Genomic DNA, 21,461 nt, shown 5'->3' with positions numbered 1-21,461 from the left:
TCCAACAAACTGCAAAATCCATACACTGTATAGGTCTAGGACGAGTTTAAAATGTCTCAGCTCCTGAGTCGGAGCAAACTGCAGATAAAACTACTTCCAGGCTTCGAAATTTAAAATCTATCTGAGTCCGTTATATCCTCTAATAAGCTCACAACTCTCTCTAAAGGCCAGTGATACGAAAAGTCAACCATTATTGCAGCAATGTGCAAGATCCAATACGCTGTGTATATGACGAAACGGTTATAATGTCTCAGCTCGGAGCATACTGCACTAACGTTAAAACTGTTAAAACTCCGTCCAGGCCAAAAAAATTGACAAATCACCCAATGCACCTTCGGTTGCATCCACAATAATCTCAGGACTATATCTAAAGTCCATGCTTACGAAAAATTTAATCACTTTGCCACAATATCCGACATGCTATGTGTAATACATAAATTATCAAAATGTCTCAGCTCGGAGCAAACTGCACTAATGTAAAACTCCGTCCATGTCAAGAAATTACCAATCAATCTCAGTCCGTCGCATCCTCCAATATGCTCGAGTCTCCATCTATAGTCAACATTTAAGAAAAAACGCCGAGTTTCCAACAGACCCCAATATCCAATACGCTGTGTATATGACGAAACTTTTAAAATGTCTCAGCTCGGAGCAAACTGCACTAACGTTAAAAATATTTCCATGATAAGAAAATTCAAATCTATCTCAGTTCGTAGCATCCTCCATTTTGCTCGACACTCTATCTATAGTCAATATTTTAAAGAAAAAACGCTAAGTTTCTAACAAACTGCAATATCCAATACGCTGTGTAGGCCTATATGACGAGACTTTTAAAATGTCTCAACTCGGAGCAAAATGCAGATGAAAACTACATCCAGGCTTTGAAATTTAAAATCTATCTCAGTTCGTTGTATCCTCCTATAAGCTCATAACTCTATCTTAAGGCCATGGATACGAAAAGTCAATCACTGGCAGCAATGTGCATGATCCTATACGCTGTGTATATGACGAAACGGTTATAATGTTTCAGCTCAGAGCATACTGCACTAACGTTAAAACTCCGTCCACGCCAAAAAATGACCAACCACTCACGTTTGGTTGCATCTACAATAATCTAAGGACTATATCTTGGCCCAAATTTACAGAGCAACTCACAATCTAACCCCTGATTATGTAGCCAGTATGTTCAATAATTATATCCCTTCCAGATCACTTCGTTCTTCCAATCAGAACCTCCTTAAAGTTCCCAAAGCACGTACACTTCTTTATCAAAACACTTTGTCTGTTGCGGGTGTGGATGAATATAACAATCTCCCCAAATCAATCATAGCTTTAAGAAATCTTGTAACAACTTTCGGTATTCTATTTACTTGTCTGATGCTTCTTCATATTAGTTTTTTTTATATTTATACTTCTGTGTTTTTCGTGTTTTCAAGTTGGTGCTGTAATATGATTTTCTTTTGTCTATTCGACCTCCATGAAAAGAGGTGTTTCATCTATGGAGTTATCGAGTTTAAATAAAGATTAATAATATTAATAATATCTTAAGTCCATGCTTACGAAAAATGTCATCACTTTGCCGGAATATCCGACACGCTATGTGTCTTAATTATCAAAATGTCTCAGCTCGGAGCAAACTGGAGGAAGATTAAAATTCCGTCCACGTCAAGAAATAACCAATCAAGATTAGTCCGTAGTATCGTCCAATATGCTGGAGTCTCCATCTATAGTCAACATTTAAGAAAAAACGCTGAGTTTCCAACAAAATGCAATATCCAACACGCTGTGCATATGACGAAACTTTTAAAATGTCCCAGCTCGAAGCAAACAGCACTATCGTTAAAACTATGTCCTTGATAAGAAATTTTAAATCTATCTCAGTCCGTAGCGTCCTCTATCGGGTGTTGCCAATGACTGGCGACGAGATGGCTTCTGACTTTTTGTAGACTGTTTGGCCGGAAATCGTAGACCGGGCCGATTGGACAGTGACTAACATTTATTTGTGTTAGTACAAGAGTCCCCACACAGTTTTAATTGGCTTGTCAGATTGCCAAGACTGCGTCTTACATAGATCGTCATGTTGCTAATGTCTACCTCGCATGCGCAATGAACTATGCAAATTTTTGACCTGCTCCGCCACAGGACGGAGATAATGTCTGAGCTCGGAGGGAGGTCAGCGGACCCTTCTCCAGATGCCTCCGATTTGAAAGTGAATAGTAGTGTATGATTGTATTAGTAGTAATTACGTTCTGGGACAAAGGTAGGTTGGTAGTTGCAAATGGGGGATAAAAAACATACACTCACATTTAACCCTCTATCAACTCATCCACCACGGCATGATTAATAGGAAAGAAGCCTCTCTCTCTCTCTCTCTCTCTCTCTCTCTCTCTCTCTCTCTCTCTCTCTCTCTCTCTCTCTCTCTCTCTCTCTCTCTCTCTCTCCCGTACTCTTAATTTATCATTGAGTCGGTCGAATTCCCAAACTCTTCCTTTTTCGTCAAATAACTGGAATTTGCTTGTTTCCACTCCCGGAGGGCCTTCTTTTCTCAGTTTTCATTCTCCTAGGGAACCTTTGCATCCCTCAACAAAAACAATTGCGATGCTGAAGTTATTTTTGTATTCGTTTTCGTATTTGTATTGGAGTCACTGACAATTTTTTTTAATTTTCGTCCAAATTTCGAACCTTATATAAAAGTTCTGTCTTAATAGAACTTAAATTACTTTTATGATAATATGTATAACACCATATTTTGAGAATGTAAGTTGAAAAAAATCCAATCTTTTTTAGACCCTAAGTCGAAAAATGTCGTTACTATCATTAGAAAAAGATTTTAAAAACAAACGGCCAGTCGTCTTTGGAGGAGAGACTTTTTAAACAAACATCATTTTCGTATTCGTATTCGTTTTCGTGTTAACTTCTATCACAACAATCAACTTCACAATTCTGTTTACATCGTTTAATAGTACCGATAATGGAAATTTAACTGACCCGCCCAATTTGACGAGTTTAAAGGTAATTTGTTTGTATAAAACTGATATCGGAAAACTCTAAGTCTAAACGCAAAACCTACCTATTTAAGAGAGCTTATTTTGATTAATTCTGTTCAGCGCCAGTGAGCATTCCTGATGGATACTAGGCGCTCTATAAATATTGTTATCTATCTATCCATCTATCTTTATCTGTATAAAAGTGATCATCATAACGACAAAGAATGTTCAGTAATGCACGAAATCATCGGTCCGTCTGTTTCTACGTTACTAATACTCATATCTTTATTCTGAAAGATAAACTACGTCGTGTGAAATGTATTTCTGATAATTTCTCCCCCAGTCGCAGCACATACAACTTTGTCTTAACTTGGAACTTTGTAATTTTCGCTTTACCACATTTTTGAGCGATGAAGTTTTGTTAAGTATTGTATTGTATTGTACATGGAATATGTATTTGTCACCTACAAGTATAAAATCCCGTTATAGTGGTAGCATTTAGCATTTAACTAAATTGGAACTAATTTGGGATAATTGGATGGTAAAGTAATGTCGATTTAATCTACAAATGTAATCTCATCTGCTTTCTTTATACATTACAGAACTTGTTTTATGAGTAATTTGTAATATAGCAACATTCAACTATCTGGCACCTAACACATTTGAGAAATTTTAAAAATATGAAAATCCAATTATCCCAAATTAGTTCAATCGTGTTATTTGTCATTTTCAAACGTAAGATAGCTGATGAGAAGCTAGTATAAAAATGTTGTCCAGCACTGACTGGGAAAACTCCTGGAAGTCTAAATAGGTAGGATTGCCAAATATGGCTATCCCTATGCAAATATGCTAAGTGTGTGACATAAAACATATATAAAAGATGGGAGACAATGAAAAATATGTTGACGAAACTTTCCTGTATAAAACAATTTATTCATTGTACTGCAGTTTTGACACTTTGGTAACAGAACAGGAATCTTTAATTCTTACACAATTCTACAGGTCATTTCCCCTCCTTGTGATATCAAATTTAATTTGAGCATAAATGTATGTCCGGACTTGATTTTTTTTATTGAAAGGAATACGCAACTGCAACTTGCAGCATTGCATTACTTGACTATTGTGGGCAAGCACATATGATTATTATTATTTGGTATTCCTAAAAACCAGAACCATATTAAATTCAATGGTCTTTTGTTACCCGCTCCAGTGTAGCTCTGTCATAATTTACTAAAATAAGTATAATGTTGCATAATGTTCACTGTTCATTCATTATTGCAAAATTGTAAATTCAAGATAAGTTCAATCTGAATTTCTCACTCCTTCTGTATTTATGGATGGCTATACTATCCCAGCCACGCTAGATCAGTAAAATAACAAGCACAATGCAAAGCATCAAATTTTGGAACTTCCATGGGCATGCGAGGCTTTCCTCAGTTTGGACGTTTTAGTAGCCAGTTTTCAACTCATGAACTTTATATTTTGTTCCTGAAATTGATAACAATTCCTACAGTGTGAAAAAAAGAGAGCTAACAACTACTATTTTTGAACCCTTACCCTAACCCTAACCCTAACCAACACAAACAAACACAAAAGCAACTACTATTCAAGTATTTTTCACATTTTTTTTTCATTTGGATGGTTGTCCTGTCCCCGTTCATCATGGCTTTCCACTGTCACCGCTTTGCAGTGCCTCACACCCACCAGGGCAGCTCCTTTGCACATACCTTGATAGAATCTCACACCCACAAGGACCTGGGATCAGATTAAAATTTCTTCACACGAGTTGGGGATATTTTGTTTCACACTCGCCGAAATATCCCCAACTCATGTGAGAAATCTGATCAAAGGTCCTTGGTGTGTGAGATTCTCTTTCTTACATGACCACAAAATGCGTTAAATCCACACTGGAAACATTGTTTAACTGTTTCATCCATCCCACACTCGAGTGTGGGATCAATTTTTCCCACAGCGTCGATCCCACACTCACATCCCCACACTCCCAGTGGCCAGGAATGTGAGAATACCAGGTCCCTACCGGTTTTAAATATGAGGTAAACAAAATTCTTTAAAGTCTACATAAGGAAACTTATGTAAATTTAACAAATTTGGCAGATGACATAATGAACTATATTTTCATAATATTTAAACTTTTTGTAATTCTGTACATTTCACGGCTGAAACCTGGGCTGAAAATACCAATTTCAGTCAGTGACTCCATACCAATACGCATACGAAAACGCATACGAATACGGAAGTAACAACAGCATTGTAAACAACAGTAAGGTATACAATCAGGCGTTGTTTTCAAAGGTAGGTTTCCCATTTCTGTCTTGTTCCTCTGTAAAGTTCGCAAGACCCACCCTTCATTTGGATACATAAAGTTTTTTCGTAGAGTGGAATTACCGGCAACATGGAAAATGGAATCCGGAATGTGAAGCATACATGTACCGCAGCTTTGGTCAATTTGAAAAAACTCAATGATATGCTAATAATATGCAGAATGTAAAGGTTTCAGGCCTCGCCAGTCAACTTTCAGTCCTTACCTAAAGCTTTCAACGCTCAAATAAAATTTTGATGGCTCTACAAAGCTGTGAATTCAAGGGGTGACATATTAACTTGCGAACTTACCGACTCCCAACCTTTCACACAGCTATACGTCGGTGGGGACCCTGTGCCAACATGCGAACTTACTTACTTCCAACCTTTAACACAGCTAAGTAGGCGGGGGCATGTGCCAACTTTCGAACTTACTTATTTCCCCTTTATGATGGTGCTAAGTTGGCACCTGGTTAGCTGTGGAAACCAGCTATCTGTTGGCGGGGTAGCGTGCGTTGCTATGCAGGTCATCAAAGGTCAACCCCACCACGGATAGTTGTGGGCCAACTGCGAGCGAAAATGGGTCTATTACGACGACAAAACTTATGTTGGAACTTTGAACGGCAAAATATACCAAAGTGAGTGTAATTCAATAATTCGGCTGATTTTCAAAGGAGCACTTAAGATTTTCACTTCAGCAGCGTACTTTGACTTTTATTGATATGCTAATAAGGGAGCATTCGTTATTTACGGGGAGGGGAGATTGGTGGAAATCAGGGGGGGTTGACTTTTACAAAACCGCTTTTAGAGGGGGGGGGTCAAATTTTACAATCAATGATTGAAGGGGGGGGGGTCAAATTTTACAAAGGTTTGTATTGAGTTATGGAGAACAAAATTGACTTTGGAATTTCACCGCAATGTTGCTTGTGTAACCGATGTTTCGAGACAGCAGATAATAACCGACCGAAGCTCAGCCAAATTTATTTCTCTAGCAGGGGCAACAAGTCCGAGACTGGCGTTAACCTCTCTAGAGCAGCAACAAAGCATGTAGTCCTGAGTACAGGTCTGTGTGTTCCTGGCATATACGGCCTCCACCACAGCCCTGCAACGGTCTGTGGAGATAACTGGGGTCTCTGCAGCGAGATTCAAATGGGGGTCTCCATGGGTAAACAACTTGTCGAGTATGTTATGTTTCAGAAAATGAGTGGCTTTGGACGTTAGGAGAAGTCAATCGCATCTTTTCTGGGATTTTGCCCCAATAGAGCAGAATTTCGGCCAAAAAGACCGTTTAGTCTTCATTGCGGTCCAGATCCAGGCCGCAGAGACCTCAAGTCTGTTCAAAGACCATTGCAGGGCTTTGGTAGAGGCCATATAATGCTGGGAACACACGTGCACACACCTGTACGCAGGGCTACACAGCATGGGGCATGAAATGAGGAACCAACACACAGTCATAATGTAACAAACAACTTCTGTATATTACTATATTGTGTCAAATATCGGGGTCTACATATAAAATAGTAAAACCGTACTTCAAAACTATAAATATTACTCCATGGTAACAGTAACTGTACTGATCGTCCTCCGACGGCAGGAGTCACACTTTCAGAACAAAAACTCTGTTCAAACCCTTTCTAAACTGCTAAATGCTTAACAATTTCTATGGAAAACTTAACGTTACCGCAGAGGTACCTCAGACTTTACCACCACGCGGCTGGGAAACACAAATAGTTCACACGCGACTTTAACTAATGTTCGATGATGAGCACAATTGTAAGTCCCGTGTAATGTCTGCACATGAAAGTCGGCGACAACACACGCAATTCACTGCTAAGCAGCGTCCAGTTCAGCTACCATGGGAGCAGCCATCTTAGATCTTTGTTTACACTTCCGGTCGGGACATGCCGAACTAATCTGAAGTCTTCCTCTGCTATCCACGCGTCGACAAAAGTTCAGTGGAACGGTCATAAATAATGTTCTCATGACAATCTCAGACATCTGACTGAACTCATAAACGGAATAAAGTTCACAGTTAACACACAATTTGCTGCAGAAAGATCAGCTTTCAACTTGTGGTGATATTATCATCTCAGCGTGCAGTGCGTATATTGCAAATATACAGCACGGCTTTCACTTGTGTGAGCAATGTTCGTTCCATCGACTAAAGTAGAGGATGGCGTAGGGTTTAAATAAACAGTCCGATCCGCATAAAATTCGATCTCTGCCACTCATCGGTTTCTTTACATATCTGCTGACTTGAGTAAGACTCAAAATAGAGAAATATCTGACTTAAAAAGCACACGCTGACACTCAAACCTTCCAGTGCCAGTGCAGCATGCAACGTAAAACACTCTCTGGAAAGTTCCCGTCTTGGACTCCCTAGGTATACAGTGATAACACACAAGAACTCCCAGGCAAAATAGAAAATACACAGGTCCTCCATACATAATCTATGAGAAGCTATGAATAATTTCTTTTAAATACAAAACTAGCTAAATCTGTGTATTTTTAGACTCTTGATTATTGATATTAATGTACTTGATAAGACTAGGGTAGTTATCAGTGCATGTGTGGGCAAGAAATTTGATTTTGGAATTTCACCGAATTGTTAATTCACTATCTTGTCAGAGGAAACTATGAATAATTTTTTTCCAATATAAAACTAGTTAAATCTGTGTATTTATGTACGCTTGATTATTGATATTAATTTACTTGATTAGACTAGGGTGGTAACAAGTGGATGTTTGTGCAAGAAATTTGATTTTGGAATGTCACCGAAATGTTGATTCACTATCTTGTCTATATGGAAACTATGAATAATTTTTTTCCAATATAAAACTAGGTAAATCTGTATATTTATGTACTCTTGATTATTGATATTAGTGTACTTGATTAGACTAGAGCGATTACAAGTTCATGTGTGTGCAAAAAATTTGATTTTGGCATTTCACAAAAAATGTTGATTCTCTAGTATGTGAGGAAACTTTTTCAGCCCGGGGCCACAGGGTGCGAAGGGTTAATGAATCAAATCTGATGAATTTTTTTTTTCATGGGGGGGGGGGGGGGGGGGGGAGGGTCCATTTTACAATTGATGAATTGAGGGGGGGTCAAATTTTAGAAATTTGATTTGGAGGGGGTCGCTTTTTACGTTTCATTTGTCGCTCAAATTCCACCAACCCCCCTCCCCGTAAATAAAGAATGCTCCCTAAGGACGTCGCGCATTGGAACGTGAATAGCGTGACGACTGGTCAGAGTGAAAATCTTGAGTACTCCTCCGAAAATTAGCCGAATTACGTAAACGAACCAGAGATTTTGTTCACAAAAGGAGTTAGGGAATGAGCAATAATTAGAGTTCAGGCAGGTATAGGTCATTTTATTGAATAACACTCACTTTGGTTTATCAAAGTTCCGACATAAGGGACTGGTCAGTTTCTTCGGCCCTTGGGGGGGGGGGCGGTGGATTATTTTTTGCCGTCGTCAAAAAGTGGCTGACCCCCCTATTCCAAATTTTGAAAACAGGTTGACCCCCCCCATTCCATTTTTTTGAAAACAGGGTGACCCCCCCCCTGGCGCGCAACATAGGTAAAACAAAAGGTGGACATATATATATATATATATATATATATATATATATATATATATATATATATATATATATATATATATATATATATATATATATATATATATTATATTTTACATTTTACATATATTTATATTTTAAATAGTCATTCTATGTTTTAATGAAATTGTTGACATGTCAGTTGTAAGATAGGAATTTCAAAGTGTCAATCTTAAAGTTTGAATACAGTATATTTTGAATGAGCTGTATTTTGAATGAGCTGTGAATGTATTTCACACTTTCTATGCTTAACCAGATGTCCTGAACTGTTGTACAGAAATGGATATCAATCATTAATATCAAGAGGAAAAAGCAGTGAATCAAAAACTATGATAGGTGTTAAGGCTTGCCAACCATCCAATAAATCTCCTGAGGAGCCATAGAGAGCTTTTTTAGCCAAATCTGATGTGTACAGTGTCTGAGAAGACCTTTTCTTGTAACATTGAAACCATAACAGCTAATAATGACAAAAACTGCCTTTTTTTAACTTGTTATTTTGTTCATAAAAAGCATCTTTCTATAGAAAACCTGTGACACAAAGGAAAATAATTGCCTCAATGAGAAGGAAAGATATCTTGTCATTTTTCTATCTCTAAAATAAGTCACTGTATCAAATATATATTGTGAAATATTTGTGCATGTTGCTTTCTCATACTGAATTCTCATAGAGAGAACAGAAAAGTATCAGGAATTTGTCATCCTTTTCATATGAAATGCAGATTTCATAATGGTACACTTTCACTTAGCAAACATCAAGATATCTCTGATTTATTATAGCATGGCGCCCGAAGGGCGCGCCGAAAAATATGAAACATCCTGATATCTCTGATATATATGCCTTGTATATTAAAGTCATGCACCTGAAGGGCATGCTAAAAAATGTCTGATATATTAAAGTAATGAGCTTGAAGAGCACACTGAAAAATATTGAACATACAGATATCTCTGATGTAAGTATGCTTGATATTTTAAAGTTGGCGTGCTGAAAAATACGACTGATTATTAAAGTTACGCGCCCGAAGGGCGCGCCGAAATATACAACTGAATGATGAAATTTTGGCTTACACTAGCATTTTAGGCAATAATGAGCCTGTGTCAAAATTCAAAAACACACTGACCCCCCCTATTGGGCATTTCAAAAACATGGTGACCCCCCCTATCACCAAGTCAAAAACAGGGTGACCCCCCATGAACCCACGGCCCCCCCCCCCAGGCTGAAGAAACTGACCAGTCCCTAAGTTGTGTCGTAATAGACCCATTTTCGCTCCTAGTTGGCCCGCAGCTATCCATGGCTGGGTTGACCTTTTGATGACCCGCATAGCGACGCACGCTACCCCGCCAACAGATAGCTACGTTTCCACAGCTAGCACAAGACCTGTGCGAACTTATTTCAAACCTTTCACAGCATGGTTTTGACGAGGGTGTGTGTACTTGCGAAACTAAACTTCCAAACTTCCACTATGTCAATTCATGAAAAGTATCATTATGATCGTAAACTCTTGAAATCAGTATTTTACATGCCGCATGATTTTTCTCCATATAGTACGATCAATTGTCAGTGAGCCAGTTGCCCCACCATTACGTCAAGGTACATGCCATTGGTAGGGTTTGCTGGTGTTGTGTTAGCTCTGCATGGCAGGGCTGTGTGTTAGGCTACCGGCGTTATGTGGTGGGAGGCCGTATAACGCCGGTAACATAGCCCTGCCATGCAGAGCTATAGTGTTGTGTGTGTTCGCATGGATGCATATGTATGAGACAGGCGTCCAACTAAAATTTCAGGCTATTAAACTTTAATACCATTGAATCTCGCCTCCATGCACAAACGACCACTTTGACTTTGCGGTACGTCTTTGATCTCTTCTCGGCGGTATCCTTATTTCCTAAGATTTCATATCAGTTGCCGTTTTACCCCGACTTTCTTTCCCAGCTGAGGATACTATCGACCAACATTATCTGTAACTGTCCGCTTCCCTTAGTCCGCTGCTACCATCCATTGGGACGTTACTGGTGAACACAAACACAAAAGTCCTGTATTATCAAAGACCACTGTACCGTCTTGTGAGAAGACTGAGAAAGTCGTAGATGGCGACGTTGGCAAGCCTAGCTGCGAGATCGCGAGATCAAACGGCTGTGTATGTTAATACATCGGAAAACAGCGAGTGTTTTCAAATTTCCAAAATTACAAAGTTTGACTTTTTAAGGCGCCATACTACACATTCTGTATTTCATTTCCCATATTCCTTGTTTCCGATAATTCCACTCAACATTGCGTTACTTTGGCTATGGTATCTTTCTCTCTTTTAGTTTTATGTCTTGTATGGTTTCACTTTGTAAAAACATCGTGTAGTCACATCTGTTTTTACTCTTTTGATTGATTGTTTTTACCCTATTCCTAGATATCACTCTGGAGAAGGCAACCACTGACCCGCCGAAACGTCTGGATTTTATCAAATTTAGAGGTTTGAGCTCCAGGATATAGTCCCCTTTATTACATCTATTTGAGCAGGTAATTTCAGACAGGAGACATTTGAGAGAAAGAACTGCAGTACAGGCGAACATCCTACGTCGTTTAGATTTTATTGTTCGCAGTAAAAATAGAAACGCAACCTTCTCGCATTTCTTTGCTTTGTTGCTTCCAGAAGGTCGCCTTCTCTCCTCGCAATAATATGTCAGATAGTGGCGTTACTCGCGTTGTCTTATGGTGTCATCCAGGGTCAAGATCGACTGCATTCGAACTGGCAATTGCGTCCGACAAAAGCATCCAGATTATCCATGAACCATTTGCTCGTGCTTATTTTGCAGGCGAGGAACGTCTGTGCCACGAGAAGTATATAAGGGGCCCTCCTTTACCAGGATATAGGTACAAGGACATAAGAGTGATACTGGAAAAATCATACCCCGATAAAAGTGCCGTATTTGTAAAAGATGGTGCGTACGCTCTTGGGGGCAGAGCTCATTATAAATATATCCCGCACGGTTATATCCACACATTTATTGTTCGGAATCCAAAAGCTGCAGTACTTTCCGCATTTAGAACTGCCAAGAAGATGTTCCCAACAGAAAATAATCGCGACATATTAGTTGACGCCTGTATCGATGTCTGTAACATGGTACCCTTCTTTGAACTCTACAAGTACGTCACCGAAGAACTCCATCAACGACCAATCGTGATAGATTCGCAAGATTTGGTCAATTCACCGAGAGAGATTATAACCAAGTACTGCGAAGCGACAGGGTTGCTGTTTAGGGAATCCTTCCTCAACTGGGAACCGGGAAACACCGAAATCTTTCCAGAACATACGAAGACTCCTGCATTCAAGCACGTGTTCGGAAAGGCCGTCGACAGTTCCTGTTTTGTGCATTCGTTCGACTCTGACATCGATGTGACAGAACTCCCGGAGAAACTGAAACAGTGCATTCGTGAATACATGCCTATTTACGAGGAAATGGCCAGTAGAAAACTGTAGACTATCATCGGCACATTCCGTGAAGTAGTGGACTTCAAGGATACAGAGTGCACGACTCGTCAAAAGTCTCCATTATGTCAGGTATAAAATGGTTGATACCAATGTTTGTTTACTCGAAGGGGATGAAGACCTCTCTTTTCATTGACATGTAGGACAAAAACGAAAAATCGCAAAAAAATCATCAAACTATATAACTATAAGCACATTTATAATAAGAACTTGAAGCAATTGTTTGTAGATCTTATGTCCTTACGTCCTTTAGATAAAATCTTGACTGGTATAACAATGTCCATTACAAACCCATGAAAGAGAAGGTCAATTTGGAAGACAATTATTTTCAAACTGTGCTAACACGTTCATACCAGAACGTTTAGAGGTCTACACTTTTTCAGAACCATTTTAACAATCATTTTAATAAACGTTCAATACGAGTAGTCAAAGACCATACTCCGGTATTGTTATCGAGTGTGGATTCACTGTCACCATGAAAGCGTGTGTTGAGGTTGCGGATAGAGGACAGGCAGTTTGCCGTACTTTGAAAAAGAGTGTCGTGGATGCTATGTCGACTATGATGCAGAGCATTTTAAAAATTGAAATGACAGATTTCACACTCGCATATTCACCGAGTTGTGCTATTTAGTGTTGCCTCAACGTAAAATGCACTATTTTTATCCAAAATGTGTACAATAGTGAAAGTTGGTTGGCGAAAAGCAGTCTCACTTACAGCATGAATGTTTGTACAGAGTGTCTAAGTTTTATCAAAATTCTTTACGCTAAAGTGTTGTGAAATACGATCCGACTATCCAGTTTCTATTTCAACATGGCGGTGTTGAGTGATCACCATAAAGCCTTTGATGTCGAATAAAAATGTTAAGTTGTTGTTTCAGTTCTCATCCACCATACGAAATGACAGCTTTGTATACAGGTTGAAAAAGAAAAGGTTTACCTAAACTTCATTGTAAAATTCGGAGAATGACGTAAGAGACAAAATGAGTACAAGACCGACAAAACTGTCGGTACATTGAACAGATCGAAGCGTTTTGAATAGGTGCCAGGATGCCACCAAAATCATGCATGTATCATCTGCAATATAGGCGATATTTATCAGCACATAATTATTAACACTTAGTAGAAGGGCGGTTCATTTCGGCACTGTTTGTGAACAAAGCAATACTCTGCACAACATTATCGAAAGTTTAAAGTAAAAGTAAAAATGTATTCCCTTGATGAAGTATAGAAGAATTCAGTTAAATGGGATTTACAAATTAAATCTGAAAGCATTGATAAATTTACAAGATATAGTTACACTAAAATATTACAAAATTGCTGTAGACATCAGAATTGAAATTCTCACATTCCTGGCCGATGGGAGTGCGGAATCGACAGTGTGGGAAAAATCGATCCCACACTTTCAGAAACCGTCCCACACTCTGCAGTAAATATTACACGAATTCTGATTGGATGATAAACAGTCTGTTTTGTTCCACGCGCAAAATGTTATCCAATGGTACGACGAGTAACACATTGACTAGAACTACAAAGTAAGCAGGTCAAAGTACAGTGGCAGACGACAGAGTTGTCACGAGTTTTGATAATATTGTACGTGTCCAATATGAATTTAACGCATTTTGTGAGAATAATAGAATCTCGCACCCCCAAGGACCTGGGATCAGATTTCTCACACGAGTTGGGGATATTTTGTCTCACACGAGCCGCAGGCGAGTGTGAGACAAAATATCCCCAACGAGTGTGAGAAATCTGATCCCAGGTCCTTGGTGTGTGAGATTCTTTTTCTCACATGACCACAAAATGCGTTAAATTCATATTGGACACGTACAATATTATCAAAACTCGTGACAACTCTGTCGTCTGCCACTGTACTTTGACCTGCTTACTTTGTAGTTCTGGTCCGTCTGTTACTCGTCGTGCCATTGGATAACATTTTGCGCGTGGAACAAAACAGACTGTTTATCATCCAATCAGAGCTCGTGTAATATTTACTGCAGAGTGTGGGACGGTTTCTGAGAGTGTGGGATCGATTTATCCCACACTGTCGATCCCGCACTCCCAGCGGCCAGGAATGTGAGAATCTCTTATTCCCGCCTAGTAGTAATTACGAAATGGAATCCCAAGACACATTTACAATGTAACTATTCTGTTTAGACACTGCCATGACACGTCAATCGTACCAATCTGTACCATAATCTACTCTACAGCACAGGAGTGCGAAATGTCGCTAGTGTAGTCTATCGGGAGGCTAAAGGTAGTACAAATTTCAGTGTCACTTCTGTTTTAAAGTCCACGATTACATGGCAATCTTTATGATTGTCAGAAAATGACATGTTCTATAGCTGGCATAATAGCTAGATCAATAAATCGGTGCAATCCGTTATCAGGTAATCTGGATTGGACACTCTCTGTTCCGGCAGCCCCTTTGAGCAAATTCTTTCCAACAGGATAAATAAAAATATACTGTAATAACATACTACTTCTATACTGTATCATTCTCTCATAGTATATTTTCAAAGCACCTCCTGTGTTTCTAAATTGCCTCCACAAACATCTATCACAATTAGGCCTATAGGAACCATTTTTTAAAACTGTTTTTAACCCCACTTGCCTTTTCCTGTGCCTTCCATGGTTAGGATTAGCCATCGAAGTTTTTCTCAATTCCCCCCTTTACATGTCACTACAATGGAGATACTCTAATGCATATATCTCGATGTCTCCAAAATCAGCTCCGAAGAGATCGGTCGACCTTCCTTCGAAGACGGATTTGCCTGCGTTGTTGGAGTAGTTTCTTTCCCTTCTTGAAGAGTTCGAATATCGGCATGGCTGAGGTCAAAACCAGCGTAGCTGGCACCATTTGTCATTTGTTGCCTATGTCTTCAGTGTGAACTTATTGTTTTCTGTTTGTGTTTGCACATGTTCAAGCATCTTGTGTTACTAGAATGGTTTTCACTTTTACCGATATTGTTTAGTTTTGTTTGTTTGGTTTGGTTGTGTATTACCACCGCTCAGTTCACTTAATTGTCATAAAATATTTCGGCTTTTACCTGTTTACTTGAAGACAGTGAGCATGGTTTTGACGTGTTTTCCTGTTATCAGGAAACTGAAATTTCCATTTTTTAATTGCTTGTAAGGTATACCTGAAGATATAATAACGTTCAAAGTCGACAAAGTATATATTTTTGTTCCCTGTTGTTTTTGTATATGTTTAAAAGTATTTTGTTTTATCTGTACATGCAGTTTGTTATTTTATTACTGAGTACTGTTTTATCAGAGCCTATACTAGTTGATTTGTAATAAAGATACATGTATCTCACATAATTCAGTTTGTACAGGTATAGTGTAAGTTGTTTCTGAGGGTGCAGTAATTTACATTGTTTTCTCAGGACAGTGTAATATACACTTTTTAGGGTATTTTATCAGAGTACCGAACATTTATTTTGTTGTGTCATGCTATGCTCTCCCTAGCCTTTCAAAATTTTAATTAAATTTATAAATTTGATTTGAAAAACGTTAGCACAAATTATGTAATGCTTAGCGCCACATTCCCGTTTTTAGCTCCAATTTGGCATACATATATGGCAACTGGGAGGTTATATGGTTGAAAAATGTCTGTATGTGAGATGTCTGTCTGTCTGTCAGTCAGTCTGTCTGTCAGTCTGTCAGTCAGTCAGTCTGTCTGTCTGTATGTATGTATGTATGTATGTATGTATGTATGTATGTATGTATGTATGTATGTATGTATGTATGTATGTATGTATGTATGTAGGTATGTATGTATGTACCATATATATGTATGTACATGTATGTATTTATGTCCGTCCACAGCAAAATCTTGAGAACAGCTCCATGTGTCAAGCTGATTTTTGATATGTGAAGATGTGTCGTTGTTTGAATGAACATGTCAGCAATCTCAAACGTTCAAATGACGTACAATGTAAATAGTCAAAAATCAAGGACTCAGGAACAGCCCATCTAATCATTGTCATACTAGGTTATTAAGTGCCGTAGGCCACACGAGTTTAGTCGTGGCTGTTTTCTGTTTTTAATGATTTTTCTCTTTATTTTTTCCATTTTTTAAAAACTTATCTAAAACCAATGTTCCTATTGTTTTAAGATATAAAATATAGTTTACAGACTCCTATGGATGACAAAAATAGGATCCATTGAAATCATGGTGAAATTTGCATATTTGTATTTTGGGGCAATTTTGCCATTTTTGGTCCAAACTCTTCTTTGAAACTGTCTATCCCATCAATTTCAAAGTAGGTGCAAAGGTCATTACGCGGTGGAGCATTTTATATTGCTGGGGTATAAGAGTAATTTGCACTCAGGCTTGCAGTGGAATTTTCTTAGTAATTATTCTGTAGGACTGCAGTGTCATGTGTGTACTAGTACTGAGTATTACTATAAAATGGGAGCACAGTGTCATTGACACTATTTTCAACGATTTCTTCTGGTACACAGTATATTATTTTATGAGTGTAGACATGACACATAAATGGGGGAAAACACGTAGACAAAAGTAAACTTGAAAAAAATTCCTTTATTTACTTTAAGTTTTCTATTCACATGGAATACTCAAAATTTGATATGCATTTCAAAAAAATCCATTGCATCACTGTACATCACAGGTCATGAATGCTTGTAAACCACCCCTCCCCATTTCTTCTGTACTGAGGGATGTCCTCACCTAAATAAAGTGTGCCATTTCGGTCAACCGGCCCTTAAATGTTATTCAAGTAATGAAACTTCATTATACAACATACACTTTCAAGTATATTGTGACACAAATCATTACTCTCTCTGCCTAGTCAGTGTTGGATCATTGTTTATCAAGCGGTCATATTATAGTGTGCTTGTGCAACTTTAAGATGTTAGAAAATCTGTCTCCCGTTTTTATACTACAGATTCGGAAAGCTCAGACATAGTGATCTTGAAAGTATGCATTTCATTTATAGGTGGAACCGCTATAACTGCAGTCATTATGCCGTGTCCATATTTGAAACTTTTTCAAGTCAATCAATGATCAGAACATCTGTGGGTCAAAAACGACCTTTTCTTCCCTGCGGGTTTGCAAAAGTTGTCGCCGTTATAACTGCAAATTTAAATGAACAAGTTAAAAAATTAAACTGGTGATTCTGCTATTGTTTTTAGAGAGAGTCACATTTTTAAAACGCTGCCGATGATCGCTATTTTGTGATCTTGATAAACTTTAATTGTGCGACTGTGCTCAAAATTGTCCCTGCGGCATCAGCGAAAACTATCAGTATTCATAGCAATTGCTGAGACTGTTTGTTGTGAAATATTTTTATCTTTAGATCATCCAACGCTAAATCGGATGTTGCTTGTGAACACAAACACAAAAGTCCTGTCTTATCAAAGACCACTGTGCCGTCTTGTGAGAAGACTGAGAAAGTCGTAGATGGCGACGTTGGCAAGCCTAGCTGAAAGATCGTGAGATCAACCGGCTGTGTATGTTAATACATCGGAAAACAGTGAGTGTTTTCAAATTTCCAAAATTACAAAGTTTGACTTTTTAAGGCGCCATACTACACATTCCGAATTGCATTTTCCATATTTCTTGTTTCCGGTAATTCCACTCAACATTGCGTTACTCTTGGCTATGGTACCTTTCATTCTTTTAATTTTGTGTCTTTATGGTTTCACCTTGTAAAAACATTGTGTAGCCACATCTGTTTTTACTCTTTTGATTGATTGTTTTTACCCTATTCCTAGATATCACTCTGGAGAAGGCAACCACTGAGCCGCCGAAACGTCTGGATTTTATCAAATTTAGAGGTTTGAGCTCCAGGATATAGTCCCCTTTTATGACATCTTTTTGAGCAGGTAATTTGAAACATTTGAGAGAAACAACTGCTGTACAGGCGAACATCCTACGTCGTTTCGATTTTATTGTCCGCAGTTAAAAATAAAAACGCCACTTTCTCGCGATTCTTTGCTTTGTTACTTCCAGAAGGTCGCCTTCTCTCCTCGCAATAATATGTCAGATAGTGGCGTTACTCGCGTTGTCTTATGGTGTCATCCAGGGTCAAGATCGACTGCATTCGAACTGGCAATTGCGTCCGACAAAAGCATCCAGATTATCCATGAACCATTTGCTCGTGCTTATTTTGCAGGCGAGGAACGTCTGTGCCACGAGAAGTATATAAGGGGCCCTCCTTTACCAGGATATAGGTACAAGGATATAAGAGTGATACTGGAAAAATTATATCCCGATAAAAGTGCTGTATTTGTAAAAGATGGTGCGCACGCTCTTGGGGGCAGAGCTCATTATAAATATATCCCGCGCGGTTATATCCACACATTTATTGTTCGGAATCCAAAAGCTGCAGTACTTTCCGCATTTAGAACTGCCAAGAAGATGTTCCCAACAGAAAATAATCGCGACATATTAGTTGACGCCTGTATCGATGTCTGTAACATGGTACCCTTCTTTGAACTCTACAAGTACGTCACCGAAGAACTCCATCAACGACCAATCGTGATAGATTCGCAAGATTTGGTCAATTCACCGAGAGAGATTATAAACAAGTACTGCGAAGCGACAGGGTTGCTGTTTAGGGAATCCTTCCTCAACTGGGAACCGGGAAACACCGAAATCTTTCCAGAACATACGAAGACTCCTGCATTCAAGCACATGTTCGGAAAGGCCGTCGACAGTTCCTGTTTTGTACATTCGTCCGACTCTGACGTCGATGTGACAGAACTTCCGGAGAAACTGAAACAGTGCATTCGTGAATACATGCCTATTTATGAGGAAATGGCCAGTAGAAAACTGTAAACTATCATCGGCACATTCGGTGAAGTAGCTGACTTCAAGGATACAGAGTACACGACTCGTCAAAAGTCTCCATTATGTCAGGCATAAAATGGTTGATACCAATGTTTGTTAACTCGAAGGGGATGAAGACCTCTCTTTTCATTGACATGTAGGACAAAAACAAAAATCGCAAAAAAATCATCAAACTATATAACTATTAGCACATTTATAATAAGAACTTGAAGCAATTGGTTTGTAGATTCATAAATATTAGAAATGATTATGTCCTTAAGTCCTTTAGATGAAATCTTGACTGGTATGACAATGTCCATTACAAACCCCTGAAAGAGAAGGTCAATTTAGAAGACAATTATTTTCAAACTGAGCTAACACGTTCATACCAGAACGTTCAGCGGTCCACACTTTCTCAGAACCATTTTAACAATGATAAACGTTCAATACGAGTTGTCAAAGACCATACTCCGGTACTATTATCGAGTGTGGATTCACTGTCACCATGAAAGCGTGTGTTGAGGTTGCGGATAGAGGACAGGCAGTTTGCCGTACTTTGAAAAAACAAAAAACAAACAGTCGTTTTAGGTTTGAGTGTCGTGGATGCTATGTCGACTATGATGCAGAGCATTTCGATAATTGATATAGCAGATTTCACACTTGCGTATTTTCTCGAGTCGTGCTATTTAGTGTTGCCTCAACGTAAAATGCACTATTTTTATCCCAAATGTGTACAATAGTGAAAGTTGGTAGGCGAAAAATAGTCGCACTTACAGCATGAATGTTAAATTCTGATATAATATATACACATGCATATATAATATTGAATAAATTCTGCCTCGTATGAGAACAGAAATAAGTCGGCAAGTAAGGGAGCACAGTTAGTGCCCATAGGAATTCCTATACACTGTTGGAAAATGTGTCCTCCAAATTCAACAAATCAACATGTGCAGTATCTTAATGTACATAGCAAGTTTCGTCAAATTTGGTCTGGTCAATACAGATAAATATCCCTAATTAGGAAGAATTCGTTAAATATGCAAACTAGGATTGGCTGAAGTAAAAAGGTTTAATGACTTTCAATAATGTTGTTTTATAGTATCGTCAATACATGTAGCAAGATTCATCAACTTCGGTCAAGTAAATTCAGATATATATCCCTAATTAGTGAAGTTCATTAATTATGTGAATAAAGAATTGCTGAAGTAAAACTACTTAATGATTTTCAATTTCAATAATGTTATATCATAGTATCTTCAATGTACATAGCAAGTTTCATCAACTTGGGTCAAGTCATTTCAGATATATATCTAATTAGTAAAGTTTATTAAATATGCAAATAAGAATTTGGCTGAAGTAAAAATGCTTAATGACTTTCAACAATGTTATATTATAGTATCTTTAATGTACATAGCAAGTTTCATCAACTTTGGTCAAGTCAATTCAAAATAAATACCCCTAATTTCAAAAGTTCATTAAATATGCAAATTAAGAGTTTGATGACGTAAAAACGATTAATGACTTTCAATAATGTTAAATGATAGTAACTTCAATATACATACCAAGTTTTGTCAATTTTGATCAAGTCAAATCAGATATATATCCCTAATTAGGAAAGTTTATTTAATATGCAAATTATCCATTATCTTTTATGCCACCCCTTAATATCTTTCACAGCCGATATATCTTGACGTGATCAACATCTGTAGCAAATCTCATGAAATTGTGTGCAGTCGTTGTCAATATATATCCGTCTTTTCTAAAATCATTAATTATGTAAATGAGCAAAAAGTAAGCAAGCCACATCCATCAAAAACTGATCAGTTCTTGCCATTTGCAAACTAAATCTATGTACCAGATTTGATTCTGATCGGATCAGCCGTTTTTGAGATATCGAGCACACAGACAGACACACAGACACATAGACACACAGACAGACAGACATCGCTGCGATATATGAACACGTGTGTGAACACGTGAGCAAAAAATTACTAGAGACATCGTAATTGGGACTGCCGCGTAGTAGTAATTACAAAATGGAATCCCAAGACTCATTTAGCAATTCTGTTTAGACACTTCCGTTACAAGTCAATCGTACCAAACTGTACTCTACAGCACAGGGGCTCGAAGTGTCGGTAGTATAGTCTATCGGGAGGCTTAAGGAAGAACAACTTTCGACGATTAATCTCAGTGTAATTTCTTTTTCAAGTTCACGATTGCATGAAAATCTTTGTGATTGTCAGAAGATGACATGTTCTATA

General features: G+C 38.2%; 1 protein-coding gene across 1 annotated transcript; it reads left to right on the top strand.

The window, feature by feature from the left end:
- The first annotated feature begins 11,594 nt into the window (after positions 1 to 11,594).
- Positions 11,595 to 12,395, top strand: LOC139134214 (uncharacterized). Its single transcript, XM_070701127.1, has one exon. The coding sequence runs from the start codon at positions 11,595 to 11,597 to the stop codon at positions 12,393 to 12,395; it is 801 nt and encodes a 266-aa protein (XP_070557228.1).
- Positions 12,396 to 21,461: the final 9,066 nt, after the last annotated feature.

Source organism: Ptychodera flava, chromosome 6 (assembly GCF_041260155.1).
Source record: "Ptychodera flava strain L36383 chromosome 6, AS_Pfla_20210202, whole genome shotgun sequence".
NCBI classification, from domain to species: Eukaryota; Metazoa; Hemichordata; class Enteropneusta; family Ptychoderidae; genus Ptychodera; species Ptychodera flava.
Note: the sequence above shows the minus strand (reverse complement) of the source record. Positions and strands in the feature narration are given on the sequence as shown.